This window comes from Gopherus evgoodei, chromosome 4, assembly GCF_007399415.2.
Source record: "Gopherus evgoodei ecotype Sinaloan lineage chromosome 4, rGopEvg1_v1.p, whole genome shotgun sequence".
Classification (NCBI taxonomy): Eukaryota; Metazoa; Chordata; order Testudines; family Testudinidae; genus Gopherus; species Gopherus evgoodei.
The window spans coordinates 155,482,327-155,505,005 of NC_044325.1; the positions used below are offsets into that span (position 1 = coordinate 155,482,327).

Below are 22,679 nucleotides of genomic sequence, written 5' to 3' on the forward strand. Positions count from 1 at the left end.
CATTTATTTATTAGATGGTCATTCTTTGTTAAGAAAGCCTACTGGTTTTCTTATTTATTTACCCTTGTGAAAGTTATTGATTTGTCAATAGCTTGACCCATGTGTTTCCTATTGATTTGTTTGTTTTTGTGTGTGACATTAATGTATTAGCCACTGTTCTGTAAATGTATCGGTTACTTTTGGGACATGGAGACACATTAGCTCTTGTCTTCTATACTTGCCCCTTGTCGGTTAGCTTACATCGAGTTATCATTTCCATTTCTTCTTTGTTTTTTGTTATTTTGTATTTTTATTAATTATTATCTGGAGCGCCAGCAGCCTTTGTGGTGCCCTAGGCAGTGGAAGGTCCTGCCCTAGAAATGGCGCCCCCGACAGAGGCAGTGGAAGGTCCCGCCCCCCAAATGGCGCCCCCGACAGAGGCGGTGGAAGGTCTTGCCCCCAAAATGGTGCCCCCGACAGAGCTGGTGAAAGGTCCCGCCCCCCAAATGGCGCCCCTGACAGAGGCGGTGGAAGGTCCCGCCCCCAAAATGGTGCCCCTGACAGAGGCGGTGGAAGGTCCCACCCCCAAAATGGTGCCCCGACAGAGGCAGTGGAAGGTCCTGTCCCTGAAATACTGCCGACGACTGGGGCGGCTGGATGTTTGGCTGCCACAGTCACCGCCCCCCAAATGTCAGCGCCCTGGGCGACCACCTAGGTCGCCAAAATGACTTGCGCCGGCCCTGATTATTATTTGCTGGTTACTGTATTTCCTTTTTTGACAATTTCTTTTCATTTCTGGTTATCTAGTTGTTTGTCTATATTTGCTATTTGTTGGTGATTTTTTTGTTTGTTATCTTTCTTAGCACATCGATGGCATTGTTTGTCTGAGAGTTATTTTTTTTTCTTTACTAGCGGTTCCTTCTTTACCAGCACTAGCTAGGGTTTTTGTTATGTGACGGTTAGTTTATTTTACTTCTTAGCTGTCCATTCTTTATTCGCACTTTGTTTCTTCGCTGAGCTTTCCTAGTAAAAGCTTGCTATTGATTTTCCTGTTTTGTGGCATTTGTATTTCTTCGCCGATATTTTGTCAATAGCACTGCATATTGTTGTTGCAATGTTTGATTTCTTAGTGCTTCCAACGAAAGACAAGCTAGCTATTGTTTTTTTTCTATTCGATAGCTATTTCTCAGCCGATCTTTCTTTAGTAGCACTCTCTATTCTTTTTGCACCTTTGTTTTGTAGCTCTCTGTTGGGGTCCCACCACTCTGGCTTATTTTGTGCTCAGACATCAAGTGTGTGGCTGAGATACCAGTAATTAGATAACTACATCCCTGGTTGGACATAATGCATTTCCCCAGGCACTATACGAATGCTGTGTGGCGTATGATTATCTAGGAACATGGAAATGATTTCAGCCCATCATCCGCAGACTCCTTGGGGTCTGCAGACTATGTCTAAGGGGTCTGCGAAAAGTTGTCATTACACAGAGTAGTGGTTTTCAGCCTGTGATCTGCAGACCCCTGGGGGTCCGCTGACTCTGTCTACGATTCCCAAAGACACGTCCTTTTGAAATTGTGTAGGGGTCTGCAAATAAAAAAAGATTGAAAGCCACTGTATTCGATTCTAGCTCGATGTGTATTAGCTAATGCTTTGTCTGTGAAATGTATTTCTTAGTACAGAGCTAGTTATCGGTTTGTAATTCATTCAGCAATTGTCATTTATTAATTTTGTCTATTATTTGCGTTGATTATTTCCTAGTGGTTTTATTATTTTGTAATGTCTTTATTAGTTGTACTGTATTAGTTTATGGTTATTTGTTATTTATATTTGATTTTTTAATAATGTATGAATTGGTTATCAGTTATTAGGTAATATTTAACAATTATTTATTTCCTAGTTATTTATTATTTGGTAATATATTTATTAGCTCTCATTTATTCGTTTACGTTTATCTATCTTTTTTTTTAATTTCCGAGCTATTTATCATTTTGTAATATATCTATTAGTTGTCAGTTGTTAGTTTACATTTATTTATTATTTGCACTGATCATTTCTTAGTTATTTTTGTAGCAGACTTAGCTGTCATTTACTGGTTTCTATTTATCTGTCATCTGTGTTTCTTATATCCTAGCTGTTGATTGTTTTTAATATATTGATTAGCTGTCAGTTATAATTTTGTATTTATCTGGTGTTCATATTTCTTAGTTCATAGTTTTTTATGGTTTGTAATAGATTTATTCAATATTACAGATTGGTTCCTAGTTCTCTGTAACTTGTATTGGTTACTTCCTAACTCTTCACAGGGAAGGAGGTAGCTCAGTGGTTTGAGCTCTGGCCTGCTAAACCTAGGGTTGTGAATTCAGTCCTTGAGGGGGCCACTTTGGGGTCTGGAGACAGACAAACCTAGGACTGGATTCAATTACTTCTCAAGGTTTCTTCCAGCTCTATGAGATAAGTATGTATCTCTATATCTTACCTACATGTATTTATTAGTTTGAATGTGCCTCTAACTTCTATGGGTTTTTTCCTAATTATGTATTGCATTCACATGAATTAGTTGTCAGTTATTAGTAGATTCTGGGCTATGTTTTGGATTGGTTATTTTCCAGCTATTGGTTGGTTTGTAAGATCGTCAAAGACCATTGGAAAGAGAGAGATTCTTGCCGCATCCAAAATTCTAAGCAGAGCAAACCCCTGTGAAGTATCAGACAAAGGAAGAAGAAGGAGTGGGTATATTGAGGACCATCAACCCAATTTCCATGGCAAGGGCTAATCTGGACACCCCCGGAAACAGAAAAAGAGGGCGATCAATAGAGGAAAAACCCAAATCCATCCACACGATGCTCAGATGCTTGAGCAGACCAGAGCAAGACTGGAAGAATAGGTGGAAACTGGCGGATGCTCCAATCACCTACAGGTGTAGAAGCATAAAGACAAAGTTTATTAGTTGTCGGTTATTGGTTTATATTTTTCTATTATTTGTATTTCCCAGTTATTTATTATATTGTAAGTTACGCGTTAGTTGCCCATTATTAGCATCTGTTGTTCCATGATTTGCATAGTTTATTTCCCAATTATTTATTGCTTCATAGGTTACTTGCCGTCATTACTGGTTTATATTTATCTAGCGTTTTCTATTTCTTTTTACAATTCTTGTCACATTCCTTAAAGAGTCAACATGGGAACAAGCCATTTCGATGGACTTGAAACAAATACCATCGACAATATTTCAAAATGAAATGAAAAAACCAAACAAAAAACTTCCCTCCGAAATCTCGTACGTGGCAGATTCTGAGCTTGTTCGCTGCCTTTTGATGTGCCGTTCAAAGCAAAACGTTATGGAAATAGGGACAACCCATAGTCGGCTGCAACAAAATGGTGTTTTCCAACAGACAACAAAAATGTCACGTTGGAAGATTTTCAACCAGATCTATTCATTCCTAGATGCGGTTATTTATTATTATTATTATTATTGTTATATTATATTATTAAATAATTAATGAATGTCTATTTGATAATTGTTCTGGCCTCCTTTGTAATGTACTTTGAGACCGACTGATGGAAAGCGCTAGATAAAATTGACAGAAATGATTATTAATGGTTATATTAATTGTAATGTATTCGTTATGCTTGTTACGTGCTAGGGCAGGGGTCAGCAACCTTTCAGAAGTGCTGTGCTGAGTCTTCATTTATTCACTCTGGTTTAAGGTTTTGCATGCGGTAATACATTTTAATGTTTTTAGAAGGTCTCTTTCTATAAGTCTATAATATAGATGAGTATCTTAGATTATTAGTGTTGGAAGGGACCTCAGGAGATCATCTAGTCCAACCCCCTGCAGAACTAAATGATTGTTGTATGTAAAGTAAATAAGGTTTTAAAAATATTTAAGAAGCTTCATTTAAAATTAAATTAAAATGCAGAGCCCCCCGGACCGGTGGCCAGGACCCAGGCAGTGGGAGTGCCACTGAAAAGCAGCTCACGTGCCGGCCTTGGCACCCGTGCCATAGGTTGCCTGCCCCTGTGCTAGTGATTTGTTAGTTGCCATTTAGATTCTCAGTGGTTGAAATTCTTTCTGGGCTACCACTTCCATCCTTTAGTGTTTCTGGGCGGGGGGTCTTGTTCTCTGCAGCGAATTGTCCTAGCTGCTCTGTGGATCGTACATTTCCACCGACGGATGAGTCACAGATTCTAAGGGCAAGAAGTCACCATTAGACCATCCTGTGGAGCCCAGGGCATCACATTTCACCCACTTCCTCTTGTACTTCGCCCCGTAACTTGTGTTTGGTTAAAGTGTCTTCTAGGAAGGTCTCCTGTCTTCATTGGAAGCTAACCAGAAATGGTGAAACCTTCCCTTCCCTCTTCCCTTCGGAGTTTGTTCCAAGGCTTAATCACCTGAGCTGTTTAGAATCAAAGGTGGGAATTTACCTGGCTTTAACGTCAGGCCGTTGGTTCTTACTCTGCCGTTCTCTTCCTGATCCAAAAGCCCGTTAGTGCTCAGGATTGTCTCGTATTAACTGGCTTCCAGGCAGCTTTGGAAGCCACCCAAAGATGGAGACTCCAGGTGGTGAATGTGGTGGTGTTTTTTTAACCTGACTCCAGATTCCTCCCGTTTCCCGCGACTCAAAGTTCTTGTACTGACGATCCCGTTCAGACAGCGCGCCTCGGGATGCAAACCTCTGTATAAATGACAAACATTTTATATATTTAACGCTATTTTCTATGCTAAAACTTATACCCCTATTGTTTAAAACGAATTTTCCTTTTCTCATGGCTTTTAAATTAAGATGATAAAACTCAGTTTTATCAAAGGATTCTTGTGAGCAGAACAGTTCGTTTTTAAAATAGTTGCTCTTTAATCCTGAGGTGGGGGGGGAGGGCGTGAAGAAACATTGTCAATATCACCTTGAGCAGCAGATTCAGCGTCCTGTGGCCAATTTGCCACCCTTACTTCTGCACTGCTGCTGGCAGCAACCCTGCCGTCAGAGCTGGGCAGTGATAACACCGGATGTATTTTGTTTAGGGACAATGATCGCTGTGTTATACGTTTACGAAACTTTCTGATGTAAATATACTACATTGCGATGGAAAGGTGTGTGTGACTTTCTAAAAGGCTAGATTTAAATGATATATTTTAGAGCCGTTTCTCTCTGTTTCCTGCATGTACTCATGACCCCACGTAATTACCTTGTGATACCTCTGAGGGGTTCTGACCCCCAGTTTGAGAACACCTGATCTCGGGCAATTGAAACTAGCATGAGGCATTGTTATGGTTGCCATCTGGCCAGCTTTGAAGCAGCCTGGCTGGTTTTTCACAGTGCCCCATCACAGGGTGCCCCGGGTGCACAGGATCAGTGCTATGGCCCCGCTTTGCAACAGCCACTCAGAGGCCCCATCTTAACCCCGGACTCAAAGTCTCCAAGACTGAGGCTCTGGGCTCCAGCCCTTCAACCCCACAAGCTATGCCCAATGAATCCAGCTGAGATGGAGGCCTGCCCGGGCCGTAGGGACCAATCCCCCTCAGCTGGGATTTGCAGTGATGCCCGGCAGCCTGTTGTAGGAGAGTAAATTTGATTTATCAGCCCAGACCACAGCACGGGAGTCCTTAGTGTTGTCAGATGCCACCGATATGGTGCTCTGTTCTGTCCAATGTTGATATCAGTCAACTGCGTGCGTGTTCCCTCTGTGTGCTGCGCAGATCGCTGACACAGCAGATCCCAAAAGACCCCAAATGATCACAGACTCTGATAAGGTACGAAGGCACCCGGCCAGGTTTATTGTCAAACGAAACACAGTAGGGTGACCAGACAACAAATGTGAAAAATCAGGACAGGGGGTGGGGGGTAATAGGAGCCTGTTTAAGAAAAAGGCCCCAAAATCGGGACTGTCCCTATAAAATTGGGACATCTGGTCAATCTAAAACAGTCTCTAGCTCCCCAGATCAGATGTCTGCAGTTCTGCTAGTACATATGTGCTCCTTGACAATGGATGCAGCTCAGTGGCGAGACTCTCCATTGCCCCCTCGGCTGGACAAGACACTGCCCCAGGGGTGCATTCTTATACACAGGTACAAACAGGTTACACATCACTCCTGACATACTGAGGTGCAGCTCCCCCACGTAGCAAGGTACAACCCCTCTACGCAGTACGGTGCCGCCTCTCACCTTGTACATGTGGGTTCGGAGAAAACAACTCTATCCATCATGTTACCCTTTTGCCTCTGTCTTTAGGATGGGCCAGCCTGTTCCTTGTTACCTTTGTGCAATGTGCAAGTATCGAGTGCTCTGGTACCATCCTCGCACATGTTTATATCTCTGGTGTCCAGTACCTTTTAGGTGTGTCTCTTTGTGGAGTATCAGCCCTTTCCTTGCTAGCTCCTGTGAGCAGGGCCTGCCTCTGGCTCACAGCTTCACTTTGCTCTATGTTAGCAAAGTCGTGACCATTACTTTAGCTCAGGCCTCAGGCAGGGTGACCAGACAGCAAATGTGAAAAATCGGGACAGGGCATGGGGGGTAATAGGAGCCTATATAAGAAAAAGACCCCAAAATCAGGACTGTCCCTATAAACTCAGGACATCTGGTCACCCTAGCCTCAGGCCTCATACCAGGCCTCTGATACAAGGTTTGTGTTTCAAGGCTTCATCTTACTACCCTTAGGTTAGCCCACAGAAGGAAAGGTGAGGACGGACTCGACCCAGCCAAGCTGCTACGGACTCTCTGCCAGTCCCAGCCAGGGGTGCCAGAACGTGGTGGTGGAGGGGGGGGGAAGGGGGAGGACATGGCCCCATCAGTTTTAAATACAGCCCTCCCACTTTTAACAGGCCGTAAGGGCGCACAAGGGGGGGGGGATGGAGAGGAGCGATTGGGGGACAGGGTCTTGGGGGAAAGAGGTGATGCAGGAACGGGGCCTCGGGGGAAGGGGTGGTGTGGGGGCAGCCTCGTGGGGGCAGGGCAGGCGTTCAGGGAGAAGGGGCAGCATGAGGGCAGGGCCTCAGGGGGAAGGGGTGATGCAGAGGGTGGAGCCTTGGGGGAAGGGGAGGCACAGGGGGCAGGGCCACGGTTTGGGACTGGTGGCTCCCCCACTTTTAGGGAGGCTCCAGGTCCTGGCTGCTGTCTGCTCTGTCGCGTCAGCAGCCCGTTGGTCTCCCCTGTTGCTCTGACCGCACGGGTCAAAGAGCGAAAGGGGTTGCTCTAACCATGTCGCGGTCTGCCAATGAACGGCCCTGAACCAGGCCCGAGGGGTGGCACCCGGGGACCTCCACCTGCTTCCCTCCTGAGGCCAACACCCCCGGAAAAATCCTTTCCTTCTAGGCCTGGAAAAGAAGGGAAAAACTGGCGAAAGCCTTGAAGTGTAACGCAGGAACCAAGGCTTTCATTTCCTCTCCGGTGCTTGGTCCCCAGCCCGTGAACGGGAGAGAGGTTTTAGCAGGAAAAGCCACCTTCTTTGATTGTCTCTTCGGTGATATCCAAGATGTGGTAACTGGAGGAGAAGGCAGCTGAGATGGGCAGGAGCTGCTGTTAATGTTTGATCCTTTTTCATCCCTGGCGGTGGCTGGGATTCCCCTGGGGCCGGTGGCGATGTTTTCTGGATCCCTCTCTCCAGACCTGAGTTCCCAGGCGAGAATGGCGGTGGCACCGAGATGGTGAAGTCAATTCCCCCTCAAGATCTTGCTCTTTATGTGATGGGTGGAGCAGCCCACCTGTGAGGTCTACTTTTCGACTCACCAATTTTCACTTGTCTCTTGTTTACCAGGGTTCATGGTAACACGGTCCTTGAGTTATATCGGTAGGTCTTTTCGTTTGGACTAATTCAGGCTTTCAGGCCCTACATTACTGGGACATCCCATGAACGGTCCTGGATTTCTTACAGCTGAGCTCAGAATTTGAGCCAATCTGCAGGCTCCCACGAGCCGCCCACCGGAGATCCCTGTGGATCTCAGCCCACCACTGATACGGGTCAGCCAGTCCCGTAACGACTCAGTCACCTTACCCCAGGCAGCAGCGTCACCCACACAGGCCCCATTTCCTGATCTGACCCAAGAGCAACTTTCTTAATCCTTCCCCTCCCCTGGGTAGCGATGTGCATCACAGAGGGAAACTGAGGCAGGCACCGGTGTCCCAAAAATAGAACTGAAAATTCCCGCTTTGTCACAGCAAGGTCAGGCAGGACTGGACTTTCTGCTTCTTGGAGGTGGCAGCCCATGGGGCTGGCTGGCCAGGTTGGGGCCAGCATCACACCCCTGGTGGGAATCCTTAGCCAAGGGGAATTTGGCTAACAACTTCAACGGAGCAAAGATGTCCCCTAACTTCCCCCACTCCTCGTTAGTCACCCAGCAGCCAATGCCCAAGACACCTCGGGTGAACCTTTCTGCCCTTGGCTTCCGCCCAGGACCGTGGCTTATCATGCGCGAGGCAGGGGTGGGGTAATGCGCCTGAGTCACCCGGCGCCCTGTTTCCTTGAGTGTCCTCATCCCCGGGTCTTTCCTAACAGACGTTTCCTTTGGGTCTTTTACAAACTTGCCCCTCCCAGGCCAAGCCGGGGCCTCTCCCCTGTTTCCCAATGGGTTGGTGGCATGGGGGTCTCGCCAGCTAAGCAGGCTTGGGACGGGACGGCTGGTGGAGGGAAGACGGGTAGAAGGGGGATGGAATTTGGGAAGAGGAGAGAGGTGCGCAGAGTGGACATACTGGGGAGGGATCCTGGCAGCAGGGGAGGTGGGTGGCGAGGGGGTGGATGGAGGGCGAGGGGGGCAGTGGACAGAGTGCAGGCCGGGATGCGGGAGGGGAGCAGCTCCCGAGATGGCCTGCCCCGGGCAGAGACAGGGAAGGGAGCTTGCTAGGAAGGAAGGAAGTAGAGAGGCGTTTGCCAACGTTGGCCCAACAAGTCGGGTGACATTCCCAGCCCCACACCCTGCCAGGGCTGAGTATATAGGAACCAGCTGTGCCACAGGGCCCCCTCACATTCTGCTTGTATCCCAGGATGAGTGGCATGGGGGAGCGGCAACGGGGAGCCCAGAGGAGATGGGTGATGGGCAGAGGGACTCTGCTGGTGCTGCTGATCCTGGCAGGGCTCCTAGGGGATGGACCCCAGGCAGGGAGTTGCCTGGCACAATCTGGTGAGAAAAATTGGCCAGCTGAGTGGGTGGGTGAAAGCCAATATCCAGTGTGAATGGAACTGGGAGGCGTCTTTCTACAGCCTTATAATCTAATCTATTTATCTGTTGCTCTATGCATAGACACCCATCTCTCTTTCGTTCTGCATCTTATCTCTCTATCTCTCTATCCCCATACACCCAATCTATCCATCTATCTGTCTATCCCTTAATGTTTTTAGTGCTTTTAAGATTATAGCTATCATTCTAATAACATGGCTTTTATTAACTCTTGAGTGGTGAGATTCTACTAATTATTAGAAACTGTTGTACTGTTGTTAGTTAATTAGCAATGAATCGTTTGATCAAATCTCTTGCCTGGTATCGCTGTGTGATCATGTTACTGCAAGAAGTAGAACTGCTTTATTGACGGATAAGCAGTGAAATATGAATCTATGAAATGGAATCGATTTTACAGCTGATTAGCAGGGAATTAGGGTTATTACTGATAACCCCCTTTCCTTCCAGCAGCAGATTGCAAAGCACTTTACAAAGGGGGGCAGGATTATTATCATCCTTTGGAAACTGAGGCATGGGAGCTTGCCCAATGTCACCCTGCTCTAACCACTAGACCCCACTCCCCTCCCAGAGCTGGGGAGAGAACCCAAGAGTCCTGGCTACCAGTGCCCCCTGCTCTAACCACTAGACCCCCCCAACCCCTCCCAGAGCTGGGGAGAGAACCCAGGAGTCCTGGCTCCCAGCTTCCCCCTGCTCTAACCACTAGACACCACTCCCCTCCCAGAGCTTGGGATAGAACCCAGGAGTCCTGTCTCCCAGCCCCCACTGCTCTAACCACCAGCCTTAGTTAATAGAATTGCTTTGTTAGGTGATTAACTGAATTTTCAATTATTGGTTTATTAATGTCCTGTTCGCAGTGTTGTACTTACCTGGGATTCTTAGTACAACAAGGTCCGACTTCTCCTGCCTCGTTACAATTCTGGGCTTTTCACTGGACTCTAAGATTCACTTTGGTGATTATATTTACTTGTGTTGGGATGAAGTCTATGGCATCAGGGCTGCATTATGAGCTCTGCAACCCCCAGTGTAAATCCGGAGTGACCCCACTAGCGCCAATGGAACCAGGACTGGGTCCTGGCTCGGTGAGTTCTGGTGTAAATCTGGAGTGACACCACTGACACCAATGGGGTCAGGGCTGGGTCCTGGCTCAGTGACCCCTGGTGTAAATCTGGAGTGACACCACTGACACCAGTGGGGTCAGGGCTGGGTCCTGGCTCAGTGACCCCTGGTGTAAATCTGGAGTGACCCCACTGACACCAGTGGGGTCAGGGCTGGGTCCTGGCTCAGTGAATTCTGGTGTAGATCCGGAGTGACCCCACTAGCGCCAATGGAACCAGGGCTGGGTCCTGGCTCGGTGAGTTCTGGTGTAAATCCGGAGTGCCCCACTGACGCCAGTGGGGTCAGGGCTGGGTCCTGGCTCGCTGAGTTCTGGTGTAAATCCGGAGTGCCCCACTGACGCCAGTGGGGTCAGGGCTGGGGCCTGGCTCGCTGAGTTCTGGTGTAAATCCGGAGTGCCCCACTGACGCCAGTGGGGTCAGGGCTGGGGCCTGAGCTCTCTGTGTCTCTCTGTGTCTGGCAGCCGGCACAGCGCATTGCTGGAGGCGAGAGGCTGGTCCATACAGCCCATAACAGCTCCTCCCACCCCCCATCCCAGCCGGTTCCAACTCCCCCCTGTTCTCTCCACAGTCTGCGGGCGCCAGGGCCCTACGAAGCGAATCGTTGGGGGCTCGGAGGTGCAGGATGGGGAGTGGCCCTGGCAGGTCAGCCTGCGACTCAATGGCACCCACCACTGCGGGGGGTCCCTCATCGCCCCACAGTGGGTGCTGACGGCAGCTCACTGCTTCAGAAAGTGAGTATCAGGGTGCCCCTCACTCCCGACCCGCAGCCCCTGCTAGCCCAGTCCTGGGCCCCCCCCAACTCTGCCTGTGCCCCTCACTCCCGACCCGCAGCCCCTGCTAGCCCAGTCCTGGGCCCCCCTCCAACTCTGCCTGTGCCCCTCACTCCCGACCCGCAGCCCCTGCTAGCCCAGTCCTGGCCCCCCCCCCCAACTCTGCCTGTGCCCCTCACTCCCGACCCGCAGCCCCTGCTAGCCCAGTCCTGGGCCCCCCTCCAACTCTGCCTGTGCCCCTCACGCCTGACCCGCAGCCCCTGCTAGCCCAGTCCTGGGCCCCCCCCAACTCTGCCTGTGCCCCTCACTCCCGACCCGCAGCCCCTGCCAGACCATCCCTGCCCCCCCAACTCTGCCTGTGCCCCTCACTCCCGACCCGCAGCCCCTGCTAGCCCAGTCCTGGGCTCCCCCAACTCTGCCTGTGCCCCTCACGCCCAACCCGCAGCCCCTGCTAGTCCAGTCCTGGGGTGCCCCCCAGCTCTGCTGGTGCCCTTCACTCCTGACCCGCAGCCCCTGCCAGCCCAGCTCCAGGTTCCCCCCTACCAGCCCTGCCGGTGCCCCTCACTCCCAACCTGCAGCCCCTGCCAGCCCAGCCCTGCCCCCCCAGCTTTGCCAGTGCCCCTCACTCCCGACCCGCAGCCTCTGCTAGCCCAGTCCTGGGCCCCCCCAACTCTGCCGGTGCCCCTCACGCCCGACCCGCAGCCCCTGCTAGCCCAGCCCTGCCCCCTCAGCTCTGCCGGTGCCCCTCACTCGCGACCCACAGCCCCTCCCAGCCCAGCTCCAGGTTCCCCCCTACCAGCTCTGCCGGTGCCCCTCACTCCCAACCTGCAGCCCCTGCCAGCCCAGCCCCCCCCAGCTCTGCCAGTGCCCCTCACTCCCGACCTGCAGCCTCTGCTAGCCCAGTCCTGTGCCCCCCCAACTCTGCCTGTGCCCCTCACTCCCGACCCGCAGCCCCTGCTAGCCCAGTCCTGCCCCCCCCAGCTCTGCTGGTGCCCTTCACTCCCGACCCACAGCCCCTGCTAGCCCAGCTCCAGGTTCCCCCCCCCCAGCCCTGCCGGTGCCCCTCACTCCCAACCTGCAGCCCCTGCCAGCCCAGCCCTGCCCCCCCCAGCTCTGCCGGTGCCCCTCACTCCCGACCCGCAGCCCCTGCTAGCCCAGCCCTGCCCCCCCCAGCTCTGCCAGTGCCCCTCATTCCCGACCCGCAGCCCCTGCTAGCCCAGCCCTGCCCCCCCAGCTCTGCCAGTGCCCCACATTCCCGACCCGCAGCCCCTGCTAGCCCAGCCCTGCCCCCCCAACTGTGCCAGTGCCCCTCATTCCCAACCTGCAGCCCCTGCTAGCGCAACCCGGCCCCCCCAACTCTGCCAGTGCCCCTCATTCCCAACCCGCAGCCCCCGGCTAGCCCAGCCCCAGGCTCCTCTCACTGCTGTTCTCTGTCTCTAGGACCAGGAACCCCTCCCAGTTCTCAGTGCTACTTGGGACCCACAAGCAGCTGCACCCCAGCCCGCCTGCTGTCACAGCCTCCGTGGGGCAGATTGTCCCCAACCCCCGCTACGGGGGCAAAGTCTCCAGTGGGGATATCGCCCTGGTCCAGCTAGAGAGGCCTGTGAACCTCACCAACCGCATCGTCCCCATCTGCCTCCCGGACGCCCAGGTCCAGTTCCTGCCAGAGACCAAGTGCTGGGTCACTGGCTGGGGGGAAGTCAATGATAGAGGTGAGTGAACAGTGTGGCTGGGGTTGGGGGAGCGGGGAGACAGGGCCCTGATCCTGCAGTGGGGAGGGAGGACATAGAAAATCCAGGGCATTGGTGTCCTGGAAAGAAAGAAAGAAAGAAATGGAATAAGAAAGAAAGAGTGAATGGAAGAAAAGCAAGAAAGAAAGGAATGTAATAAGAAAGAAAGAAAATGAATGAATAGAATAAGAAAGAAAGAAATGGAAAAAGAAAGAAAGAAATTAGTGAATAGAATAAGAAGGAAAGAAATGAATGAATGGCATAAGAACGAAAGAAAGAAAGAAAGAGAAAGAAGAACGAATAGGAAAGACGGAAAAGCGAGAGATGGAGGGAAGAGGAAAGGAAGGAAGGTGGTGGGTAGATGTGACCAGGAGGAGGCAATGCAGCATGCAGGGCAGACAGGAGCAGGAGATACAAGTTGGCAGGGGTGGCTCCAGGCCCCAGCATGCCAAGCGTGTGCTTGGGGCGACATGCCGCGGGGGGTGCTCTGCCGGTGCCTGCGGAGGGCCCGCTGGTCCCGTGGCTCCGGTGGATGCCTGCGGAAGGTCCATCAAAGCCGCGGGACCAGCGGACCCTCTGCAGGCACCGGCAGAGCGCCCCCCGCGGCATGCTGCCCTGCTTGGGGCGGCCAAATGTCTAGAGCCGCCCCTGCAAGTTGGTGTGGGTGGGGGAAGGGATTGTGCCCCCTCCAGTCCATGCTGCCCCATTTGGGGTGGCCCCTCACCCCGCCAGGCAGGGAGAGCGGCGGTGGGTGTGGCTCTCACCCTGCCCCCTCCCACAACAGAGGATGGCAAAGCCCTAGAGATGCTGCAGAAGCTGGAGGTGCCCATCATCGCCCAGGCAACGTGCGATGCCCTCTACCGCAGGGGCAAAAGGCAGAACATCCAGGAGGACATGCTGTGCGCCGGGTACACCGAAGGGGGCAAGGACGCCTGTCAGGTGAGAGCCCTGCCCCAGAGCCATCTGTGTCTCGGTGCTGGGTGGGGGGGGTTCCCAGATAAACAGCTCCCACATCCCACCCCAGAGGTGGGCTGCATCTCAGCGCCGGGCAAGGTGTCCACACATAACCAGCCCCCACCTCACACCCAGAGGGGCCATGTCTCAGCACTGGGTGAGGGGTCCATCTGTTAACTTCCCCTGTGCCCCAACTCAGAGGGCCCGCATCTTGGCGCTGGGCAAGGGGGTCCCTGTATAACCAGCTGCCACGTCTCACCCCAGAGGTGGCTGCATCTCAGTAACCCCTTGTCTGTCTCTTTGACCACTAGGGTGACTCCGGTGGGCCGCTGGTGTGTAAAATGGGACAGAGCTGGGTCCAGGCAGGAGTGGTGAGCTGGGGAGAAGGCTGTGCTCAGAAAAACCGCCCCGGCGTTTACGTCCGAGTCACCAGTTACCACGGCTGGCTCCAAGAGACCGTCCCAGGCCTGGCGTTTGTCCAGGGCACCACGAATGGAACAGTCCACAGATCTGTGGCTAACAGGAATCGCAGGGAAAAAATCAAAGATGGCAGCTCCAGTCATGCGCCCATAGTGCTAGCCAACACCCTGCTTCTTGTGGCTTGTGCCCTGCACCTCATCTGAGAGCCAGGACTCCTGGCTTCTATGTCTGGGAGGGCAGTGGGGTCAGTGAGTTAGAGCACGGGATGCTGGGAGGCAGGACTCCTGGGTTCTGTCCCCAGTTCTGTTCTTTCCTCACTTGGTGCCTCAGTTTCCCCATGTACAATAGCAGTCCAATTCCCCCCTTCCACCCTCCCTGGAATTATTCTAAGGTTTCTTTTATTCCTGTTTGTAAAGCACTTTTGTGGCCTGCATTATTTATTAATTATTATTCTATTCTTTTGTGTTTAAATTAAAACATTGCACAAAGGACCTGGCTGGATCAGACCCATGGGCCCATCTAGCCCGGTCTCCCGTCTCCTCCCCGTTGCCCCGGCTCAGCCCCATGCTTGGTCCCGTGGAGGAGAATATTTCTGGCAGGCCGAAGCCTGGTGGCTGTGACCACCCATGTCACGGGGAAGCCACAGTCCTTTTCCACCACAGGGGCAGGGCTTGTGCCTGGGTGGGTGTGGCCAGAAGGGGGCGGAGTCACTTGACATGGGATAGGCAGGACGCATCCATTGGCCACAAGGGAGAGTCCACGGGGCGGAGGGGATTCCACGGCACAGTCGTGGCGGGGTGGGTGTGGCTGGAAGGGGGCGAAGTCACTGGAGAGCTGTTCCATGGCCCTCTCCTCTTGGGGCCTGGCCTATCCGGGTGGGCGTGGCTTTAGCTGAAAAGGGGCGGGGCTTCAGAGGATGCTGAGCAGCCAGGTGGCTAGAAGGAGGGCAGTGGGGGCAGGGCTGGGGGGCACGCCCCCGGGCAGGCTGTAGGAGGTGATATTGACCACCCCGAAGGTGGCGTTGGGCACGTGCTGCCCGATCCAGTCCAGGTAGGCGCCGACCCGGATGTAGACCCCAGGGCGGTTGGGGAGGGCGCAGCCCTCGCCCCAGCTGATGACGCCGGTCACGAACCACAGCCCAGCCTTCTGGCAGACCAGGGGGCCCCCTGAATCGCCCTGGGGAGAGAGAATTGGTGACACCAGCCTCAGTCCTGACCCGCAACCCCTGCCAGCCCAGCCCTGGGCTCCCCCCAGCTCTGCCAGTGCCCCTCACTCCTGACCTGCAGCCCCTGCCAGCCCAACCCGGCCCCCCCCGCTCTGCCGGTGCCCCTCACTCCCAACCCGCAGCCCCTGCCAGCCCAGCCCGGGGCTCCCCCCAGCTCTGCCAGTGCCCCTCACTCCTGACCTGCAGCCCCTGCCAGCCCAGCCCGGGGCTCCCCCCAGCTCTGCCGGTGCCCCTCACTCCCAACCCGCAGCCCCTGCCAGCGCAGCCCTGCCCCCCCAGCTCTACCGGTGCCCCTCACTCCCAACCCGCAGCCCCTGCTAGCCCAGCCCTGAGATCCCCAACTCTGCTGGTGCCCCTCACTCCCAACCCGCAGCCCCCTGCTCTCACCTGGCAGGCGTCTCTCTGTCCCTCGGCATAGCCGGCACACACCATGTCGTCCTGGATCTCCCGCATGGAGCTCCGGTGCCGATAAAGGGCGTCACAGGGCAGAGGGTCGATCAGGGGCACCTGCAGCTGCTGCAGCGTCATGGGGGCTGGGAGCAGGGCTGGCGGGGGGAAGGAAGGGTTAACACTGCCTGGGTGGGAGTTGGGACCCTGAGTGGGGGAGGAGAACACAATGCCCCCCTCTCTGCCCGCTCCAATGCTCCCCTCTGCTCCCCCCTCCTTGCCCCTCCTCCTCTGCGTTCCCCTCCCCTTTCCTCCCCTCCCCCTTTCCTCCTGCCCCCTCCCTCCTCCTCACCTCCCTCTTGTGGCGACCCCCAGCCAGTAACCCAGCAGAGGGTCCCGGCGGGGAAGTGGACCCCGGCGTCTGGGAGGCAGGCGGGCAGCACCTGCCAGGTGAAGGTGACGGGGCGGCCCAGCTGGACCAGGGCGATGTCTCCGCTGGAGCCTTCCCCAGAGTAGAGCGCGTGGCCCACAGTGCGGGACAGGGGCAGCTGCAGGGAGCCGGGCTCTGGGATCGACAGCTGGTGGGAGCCCAGGACGGCTCGGTACCGAGACAGCTCCATGTGCCTGGGGCGAGAGAGGGGTCAGCGCCCAGAGACCCACAGCGGTGCCCCTCACTCCCGACCCGCAGCCCCTTACTGGCCCAGCCTTGCACCCCGCAGCTCTGCCGGTGCCCCTCACTCACGACCCATAGCCCCTGCTGGCCCAGCCCCGGTCACTCACTTGGGAAAGCAATGTGCAGCGCTGAGCACCCACTCCGAGTTGATGAGGGTCGCCCCGCAGACGTGGCGGTTCTCATACTGCAGACTGACCTGCCAGGGCCAGGCCCCAAGTGGGGCGTCCTCCCCCGCCACGATCCGGTCCTGGGGGCCCCCCTGGCCACACACTGCGGGCGGAGGGAGAGAACCGTGACAGAATGGAGCACACGCGGTGCTCCCTGGTGGAGGGGACTGGAGCTGTGCCGAGCTGCAATGCAGCCTCCTGTGGGGTGCTTGGTGCCACACAGCGCCCCCTAGTGCCGCCCTGGGGCATCGGCGCCAGCTTTCATTGCCTGGGGAGGGCGCCCCCTCTCCCTGCAGCACAGCGCCCCCTAGTGCCGCCCTGGGGCATCGGCACCAGCTTTCATTGCCTGGGTAGGGCGCCCCCTCTCCCTTCAGCACAGCGCCCCCTAGTGCCGCCCTGGGGCATCGGCACCAGCTTTCATTGCCTGGAGAGGGCGCCCCCTCTCCCTGCAGCACAGTGCCCCCTAGTGCCGCCCTGGGGCATCGGCACCAGCTTTCATTGCCTGGGTAGGGCGCCCCCTCTCCCTTCAGCACAGCGCCCCCTAGTGCCGCCCTGGGGCATCGGCGCCAGCTTTCATTGCCTGGAGAGGGCGCCCCCTCTCCCTGCAGCACAGTGCCCCCTAGTGCCGCCCTGGGGCATCAGCACCAGCTTTCATTGCCTGGAGAGGGCGCCCCCTCTCCCTGCAGCACAGTGCCCCCTAGTGCCGCCCTGGGGCATCAGCACCAGCTTTCATTGCCTGGGTAGGGCGCCCCCTCTCCCTTCAGCACAGCGCCCCCTAGTGCCGCCCTGGGGCATCGGCGCCAGCTTTCATTGCCTGGAGAGGGCGCCCCCTCTCCCTGCAGCACAGTGCCCCCTAGTGCCGCCCTGGGGCATCAGCACCAGCTTTCATTGCCTGGAGAGGGCGCCCCCTCTCCCTGCAGCACAGTGCCCCCTAGTGCCGCCCTGGGGCATCGGCACCAGCTTTCATTGCCTGAGGAGGGCGCCCCCCTCTCCCTTCAGCACAGCGCCCCCTAGTGCCGCCCTGGGGTATTGGCGCCAGCTTTCATTGCCTGAGGAGGGCGCCTCCCTCTCCCTGCAGCACAGCGCCCCCTAGTGCCGCCCTGGGGCATCAGCGCCAGCTTTCATTGCCTGGGGAGGGCGCCCCCTCTCCCTGCAGCACAGCGCCCCCTAGTGCCGCCCTGGGGCATCGGCACCAGCTTTCATTGCCTGAGGAGGGCGCTGCCTCTCCCTGCAGCGCAGCGCCCCTAGCGCCACCCTGGGGCATTGTGATTCATATACAAGAACATGAGAACGGCCATATTGGGTCAGATCAAAGGTCCATCGAGCCCAGCGTCCTGTCTGCCGACCGCGGCCAGTGCCAGGTGCCCCAGAGGGAATGAACGGTACAGGGAATCATCAAGTGATCCATCCCCTGCGCCCATTCCCAGCTTCTGGCAAACAGAGGTTTAGGGACACTCAGAGCCTGGGGTTATGTCCCTGCCCATCTTGGCTAATAACCAAAGATGGACCTGCCCTCCATGAATTTACCTAACTGGTTTTTTTAGCCCAGTTATAATTTTGGCCTTTACAACATCCCCTGGCAACAAGTTCCAAAGGTTGACTCTGCATTGTGTGAAAAAATACTTCCTTTTGTTTGTTTTAAACCTGCCGCCTCTTAATCTAATTAGGTGACCCCTGGTTCTTCTATTATGAAAAGGAGTAAACAACACTTTCTTATCCACTTTCTCCAACCATTTATTATTTTATAGACCTCAATCATATCGCCCCTTAGCCATGTCTTTTCCAAGATGAAAAATCCCTGTCTTTTTAATATCTCCTCATACAGAAGTCGTTCCAAACCCCTAATCATTTTTTTGGCCCTTTGTACTTTTCCCAATTCTAATAGATCTTTTTTGAGATGGGGCGACCACAGCTGCACGCAGTATTCAAGATGTGGGCATACCGTGGATTTATATAGAGGCAATATGATATTTTCTGTCTTATTCTCTATCCCTTTCCTAATGATTCCCAACATGCTGTTGGCTTTTTTGGCTGCCGCTGCACGTTGCGTGGATGTTTTCAGAGAACTACCCACAATGACTCCAAGATCTCGTTCTTGAGTGGTCACAGCTAATTTAGACCCCATCGTTTTATATGTATAGTTGGGATTATGTTGTCCAAGGTGCATTACTTTGCGTTTATCAACATTGAATTTCATCTGCCATTTTATTGCCCAGTCACCCAGTTTTGTGAGATCCTTTTGTAACTCTTCACTGTTTGCCTGGGACTTAACTAACAAGGTATTTTGTAACATCTGCCAATTTTGCCAACTCGCTTTTTCCGGATGATTTATGAGTGTGTTGAACTGCAGTAATCCCAGTAAAGGCCCCTGGGAGACACCACTATTCACCTCTCTCCATTGCGAAAACTGACCATTTATTCCTACCCTTTGTTTCCTGACTTTTAACCAGATGCTGACTCATGAAGAGACCTTCCCTCTTATCCCATGACTGCTTACATTGCTTCAGAGCCTTTGGGGAGGGACCCTGTCAAAGACTGTCTGAAAGTCCAAGTCCACTGGATCACCCTTGCGCACATGGTTGTTGACACACTCAGAGCCATCTAGTCGATTGGTGAGGCATGATTTCCCTTTACAAAAACCATGTTGACTCTTCTCCAACAAATCGTGTTCATCTACGTGTCTGACAATTCTGTTCTTTACTATAGTTTCAAGCACTTTGCTCAATACAGAAGTTAGGCTTATCAGCCTGTAATTGCCGGGATCGCCTCTGGAGCTTTTTAAAAAAATCGGTATCACATTAGCTACCCTCCAGTCACCTGGTGCAAAGGCTGATTGAAGTGATAGGTGATATGATTTCAGCGATAATTTACATACCTGTCTGGATTCCATTGTCCCGTGCAGCTGAGGGAGACAGGAGAAGGAGTCACAGATGGCGCAAAGCGGGGGAACCGGTTTCAGAAATGACCAGGAATCAGGAAGACAGCAGAAGAAAGACAGAAAGACACACTCACTAAAAGTAAAGTGTGCAAAGTAACACAAAGCTCTCAGGACACCTGGTCCCTCTCCCCAGCCAGGGGAGGTCAAGGGAGGGTAGTTTAGTGGTAAGAGCAGTGGGGGCTGGGAGCCAGGACTCCTGGGTTCCTCCTTGACTCTGGGATAACAGCTGAGTCTTTCTCACCCTGCCCCGCCCACGGGACACAAACACAGTTGCACTTCCTATCTTGTTAACCACTTCCCTGCTGAAGCCTCCTCCCTGAGTTATTAGAATATTTAGAGCATCTTCAAGAGCGCTACAGTACATTTTTGGTGCTGGCTCAGAGGGTGGGGACGAGAGAGGGTGTCTGTGGCTGAGAATGAGAATCGAACCCAGGAGTCCTGGCTCCCAGTGCCCCCTGCTCTAACCCACTAGCCCCTACTCCTCTCCAATAGGACCCAGGCGTCCTGGTTCCCAGCCCCCACTCACCCTGCAGCATGGGCAGCAGGAGAAGGATGGTTATTGGGGTGCAGGGGGCTCCCATGGCCCGTCGGCTCCCAGCTTGGTTTCCACAGGTGACTAGGAGGTCGGTGAGCTGCCCCAGTGACCCCACTGCCCGGTGTCAGCTGTGTGCCTGGCCGGGGAATGTTGCCCAGCCAGTCCCTGCATCGGCTGCTTCTTCTCACCCTTCCAGGAAAACTGCATTATGTGCCACCAACCCCCACCCCCCCATGTTCACCCTCCCCCCTGTCCCAGCTGCTCTGGCCTCCTGCTCCATCCCCAGGTCCCGTGCGGCTGAGAACTCCCCCACCCGTGTTTCTGTGACATGGGGCCTACATGGATGGGGGGATGTGTTCCGAAATGGCCAGGGAGCTTTCCCAGGTTCTTCTGTGTTTGTGTGTGTTTGTGCAGCTAAACTCCACAGTGTGTGTGGATCTATAGCTAGACTCCGGGGCTGTGTGCATCTGTGTGTGTATTTGTGAGTGTGCATGCGAACCTCAGGGTTGTATGGGACACTGGTATGGCCTTTGCTGGGTAAATGGCCAAGGACAGAACCGCCCAAGGAAATTCACAGCATTCTCGGGGTTATTTATTTTGCATCATTGTGGGTAATGAGCGATGGACCCATCCTAGACAGACAGACACAATATAGACAGATGGTGACAGGACAGACAGACACAATCTAGATAGACACAATCTAAACAGCCAGCCAGACACAATAGAGACAGGTGGTCGGATGTAATACATTAAAAGGCAGACAGCCTGGACAGAATTTAGAGAGACGGGCAGACACAATCTAGGCTGAGGGGCATATACAATGTAGACAGTCAGTTGCAGTTGAGACAGACAGACATATGTTTTGTTACTAGTATTCTCTGTATTATTATAGGACCTATGATGCCCCAACATGGGCCGGGAGTCCTTTGTGCCAGGGGCTGCTCAGACTCCAGCCGAGATCAGGACTCCGTGGTGCCAGATGCTACCCAGACCCACCATGGGAGCCAACCCGTACCCTGAAGGGCTCATAGTCTAACCGGACAAAGGCAGGAACATTCTCCCCCTTTTCCATCTATGGAAAGTGAGACCCGGGACTTGCTCAACGTCAGACAGGCAGTCTGTGGCAAAACCAGGGATAAAACCCAGGCGTCCTGGCTCCCAGCTCCCCCCGACGCTAACCCACTAGCCCCCACTGCCCTCCCAGAGCCAGGGATAGAACCCAGGTGTCCTGGCTCCCAGCCCCCACTTACCTTGCACAATGCGCAGCAGGAGAAGGATGGTTATTGGGGTGCAGGGTGCGCCCATGGCCCAGCAGCTCCCAGCTTGGCTTCCACAGGTGACTAGGAGGTCGGTGAGCTGCCCCAGTGACCCCACTGCCTGGTGTCAGCTGTCTGCCTGGTCGGGAAATGTGGCCCAGCCGGTCCCTGTGGCTGCCTCTTCTCACTCTTCCAGGGAATCCGCTTTATGTGCCATCAACCCCCCGCCCCACAAGATTCACCCTCCCCCTTCTCAACCTCCCTCCCACCCCAGGCACATTGGCCCCTCACTCTGTCCCCAGGTCCTGTGTGACTGAGAACTCCCCCAATCGTGTTTCTGTGTCATATGCTGAATGGGGGATGTGTCCCAAAATGGCCGGGGAGCTTTCCCAAGGGGACTCACTAGGTTCTGCTGTGTGTTTGTGTGTATTTGTACCTCCAGGTTTTGTGGGGTTCCTTGGGTTGTCTTTGTTGGGCAAATGGCCAAGGACAGAACCGTCCAAGGAGTTTCACGGTATTCTTGGGGTTATTTATTTTGAATCGCTGTGGGTAATGAGAGATGGACCCGTCCCAGATAGACAGATGCACAGATGTTCGTATTCAACACGGAAAGAGACAGCCTAGATGGCAGAATTTACACAGAGGGGAAGACACAATCTAGACAGACAAGGCAAACTACACAGATAGGCATATACGATGCAGACAGTCAGATGCAGTTGAGACAGATAGACATATTTTTGGTTACTAATATTCCCCGTATTATTGTAGGTCCTACAATACCATAACATGAGGCAGGAATCCTTTGTGCCAGGTGCTGCCTAGACTCCAGCCGAGATCAGGGCCCCGTAGTGCCGGGTGCTGCTCAGATCCACCATGAGAGCCAGTCCTTGCTCTGAAGGACTCACAGTCTTAACAGACAAAGGCAGGAACATTCTCCCCCTTTTCCACTCAGGGAAACTGAGACTCAGAGAGATCCATGACTTGCTGAAGGTCACACAAGGAGTCTGTGGCAGAATCTGGGATAGAACCCAGGAGTCCTGGCTCTTGGCCATCCCTCTGTGCTAACCCACTAGCCCCCACTCCCCTCCCGTAGGATCCAGGCGTCCTGGATCCCAGCCCCCACTCATCCTGCAGCATGGGCAGCAGGAGAAGGATGGTTATTGGGGTGCAGGGCGCTCCCATGGCCTGGCGGCTCCCAGCTCGGTTTCCACAGGTGACTAGGAGGTCGGTGAGCTGCCCCAGTGACCCCACTGCCCCGTGTCAGCTGTGTGCCTGGCCGGGGAATGTGGCCCAGCCAGTCCGCGCATCACTTACCTCTTCTCACCCTTCCAGGGAATCTGTTTTATGTGCCACCAACCCCACC

The 22,679-nt window shown here is 54.1% G+C and overlaps 2 protein-coding genes across 2 annotated transcripts; one reads left to right on the top strand and one right to left on the bottom strand.

The window, feature by feature from the left end:
- The first annotated feature begins 359 nt into the window (after positions 1–359).
- On the top strand, positions 360–14,338 carry LOC115651331 (serine protease 27-like). The gene is made up of 5 exons (XM_030562263.1): positions 360–513; positions 10,830–10,992; positions 12,472–12,743; positions 13,546–13,700; positions 14,027–14,338. The coding sequence occupies exons 1-5, from the start codon at positions 360–362 to the stop codon at positions 14,336–14,338; spliced, it is 1,056 nt and encodes a 351-aa protein (XP_030418123.1).
- Positions 14,339–14,683: 345 nt separating this feature from the next.
- Positions 14,684–21,365, bottom strand: LOC115651332 (serine protease 27-like). The gene is made up of 6 exons (XM_030562264.1): positions 21,311–21,365; positions 19,463–19,489; positions 16,528–16,690; positions 16,100–16,371; positions 15,748–15,905; positions 14,684–15,311 (listed from the first exon to the last, which is right to left on the bottom strand). The coding sequence occupies exons 1-6, from the start codon at positions 21,363–21,365 to the stop codon at positions 15,045–15,047; spliced, it is 942 nt and encodes a 313-aa protein (XP_030418124.1). The 3' UTR covers positions 14,684–15,044.
- Between the last annotated feature and the right edge of the window lie 1,314 nt (positions 21,366–22,679).

Excerpts from the sequence above, each read along its gene's own strand:
- LOC115651331 (XM_030562263.1), top strand. The coding sequence starts at position 360 with ATGGCGCCCCCGACAGAGGCAGTGGAAGGTCCCGCCCCCCAAATGGCG. Across the intron at positions 10,993-12,471 it reads GCAGCTCACTGCTTCAGAAA|GACCAGGAACCCCTCCCAGT; the intron begins GTGAGTATCAGG and ends CTCTGTCTCTAG. Across the intron at positions 12,744-13,545 it reads GGGGGAAGTCAATGATAGAG|AGGATGGCAAAGCCCTAGAG; the intron begins GTGAGTGAACAG and ends CTCCCACAACAG.
- LOC115651332 (XM_030562264.1), bottom strand. The coding sequence starts at position 21,365 with ATGGGCGCACCCTGCACCCCAATAACCATCCTTCTCCTGCTGCGCATT. Across the intron at positions 16,691-19,462 it reads GGACAATGGAATCCAGACAG|TGTGTGGCCAGGGGGGCCCC; the intron begins GTATGTAAATTA and ends CTCCGCCCGCAG. Across the intron at positions 15,906-16,099 it reads GGGGTCGCCACAAGAGGGAG|CCCTGCTCCCAGCCCCCATG; the intron begins GTGAGGAGGAGG and ends TCCCCCCGCCAG.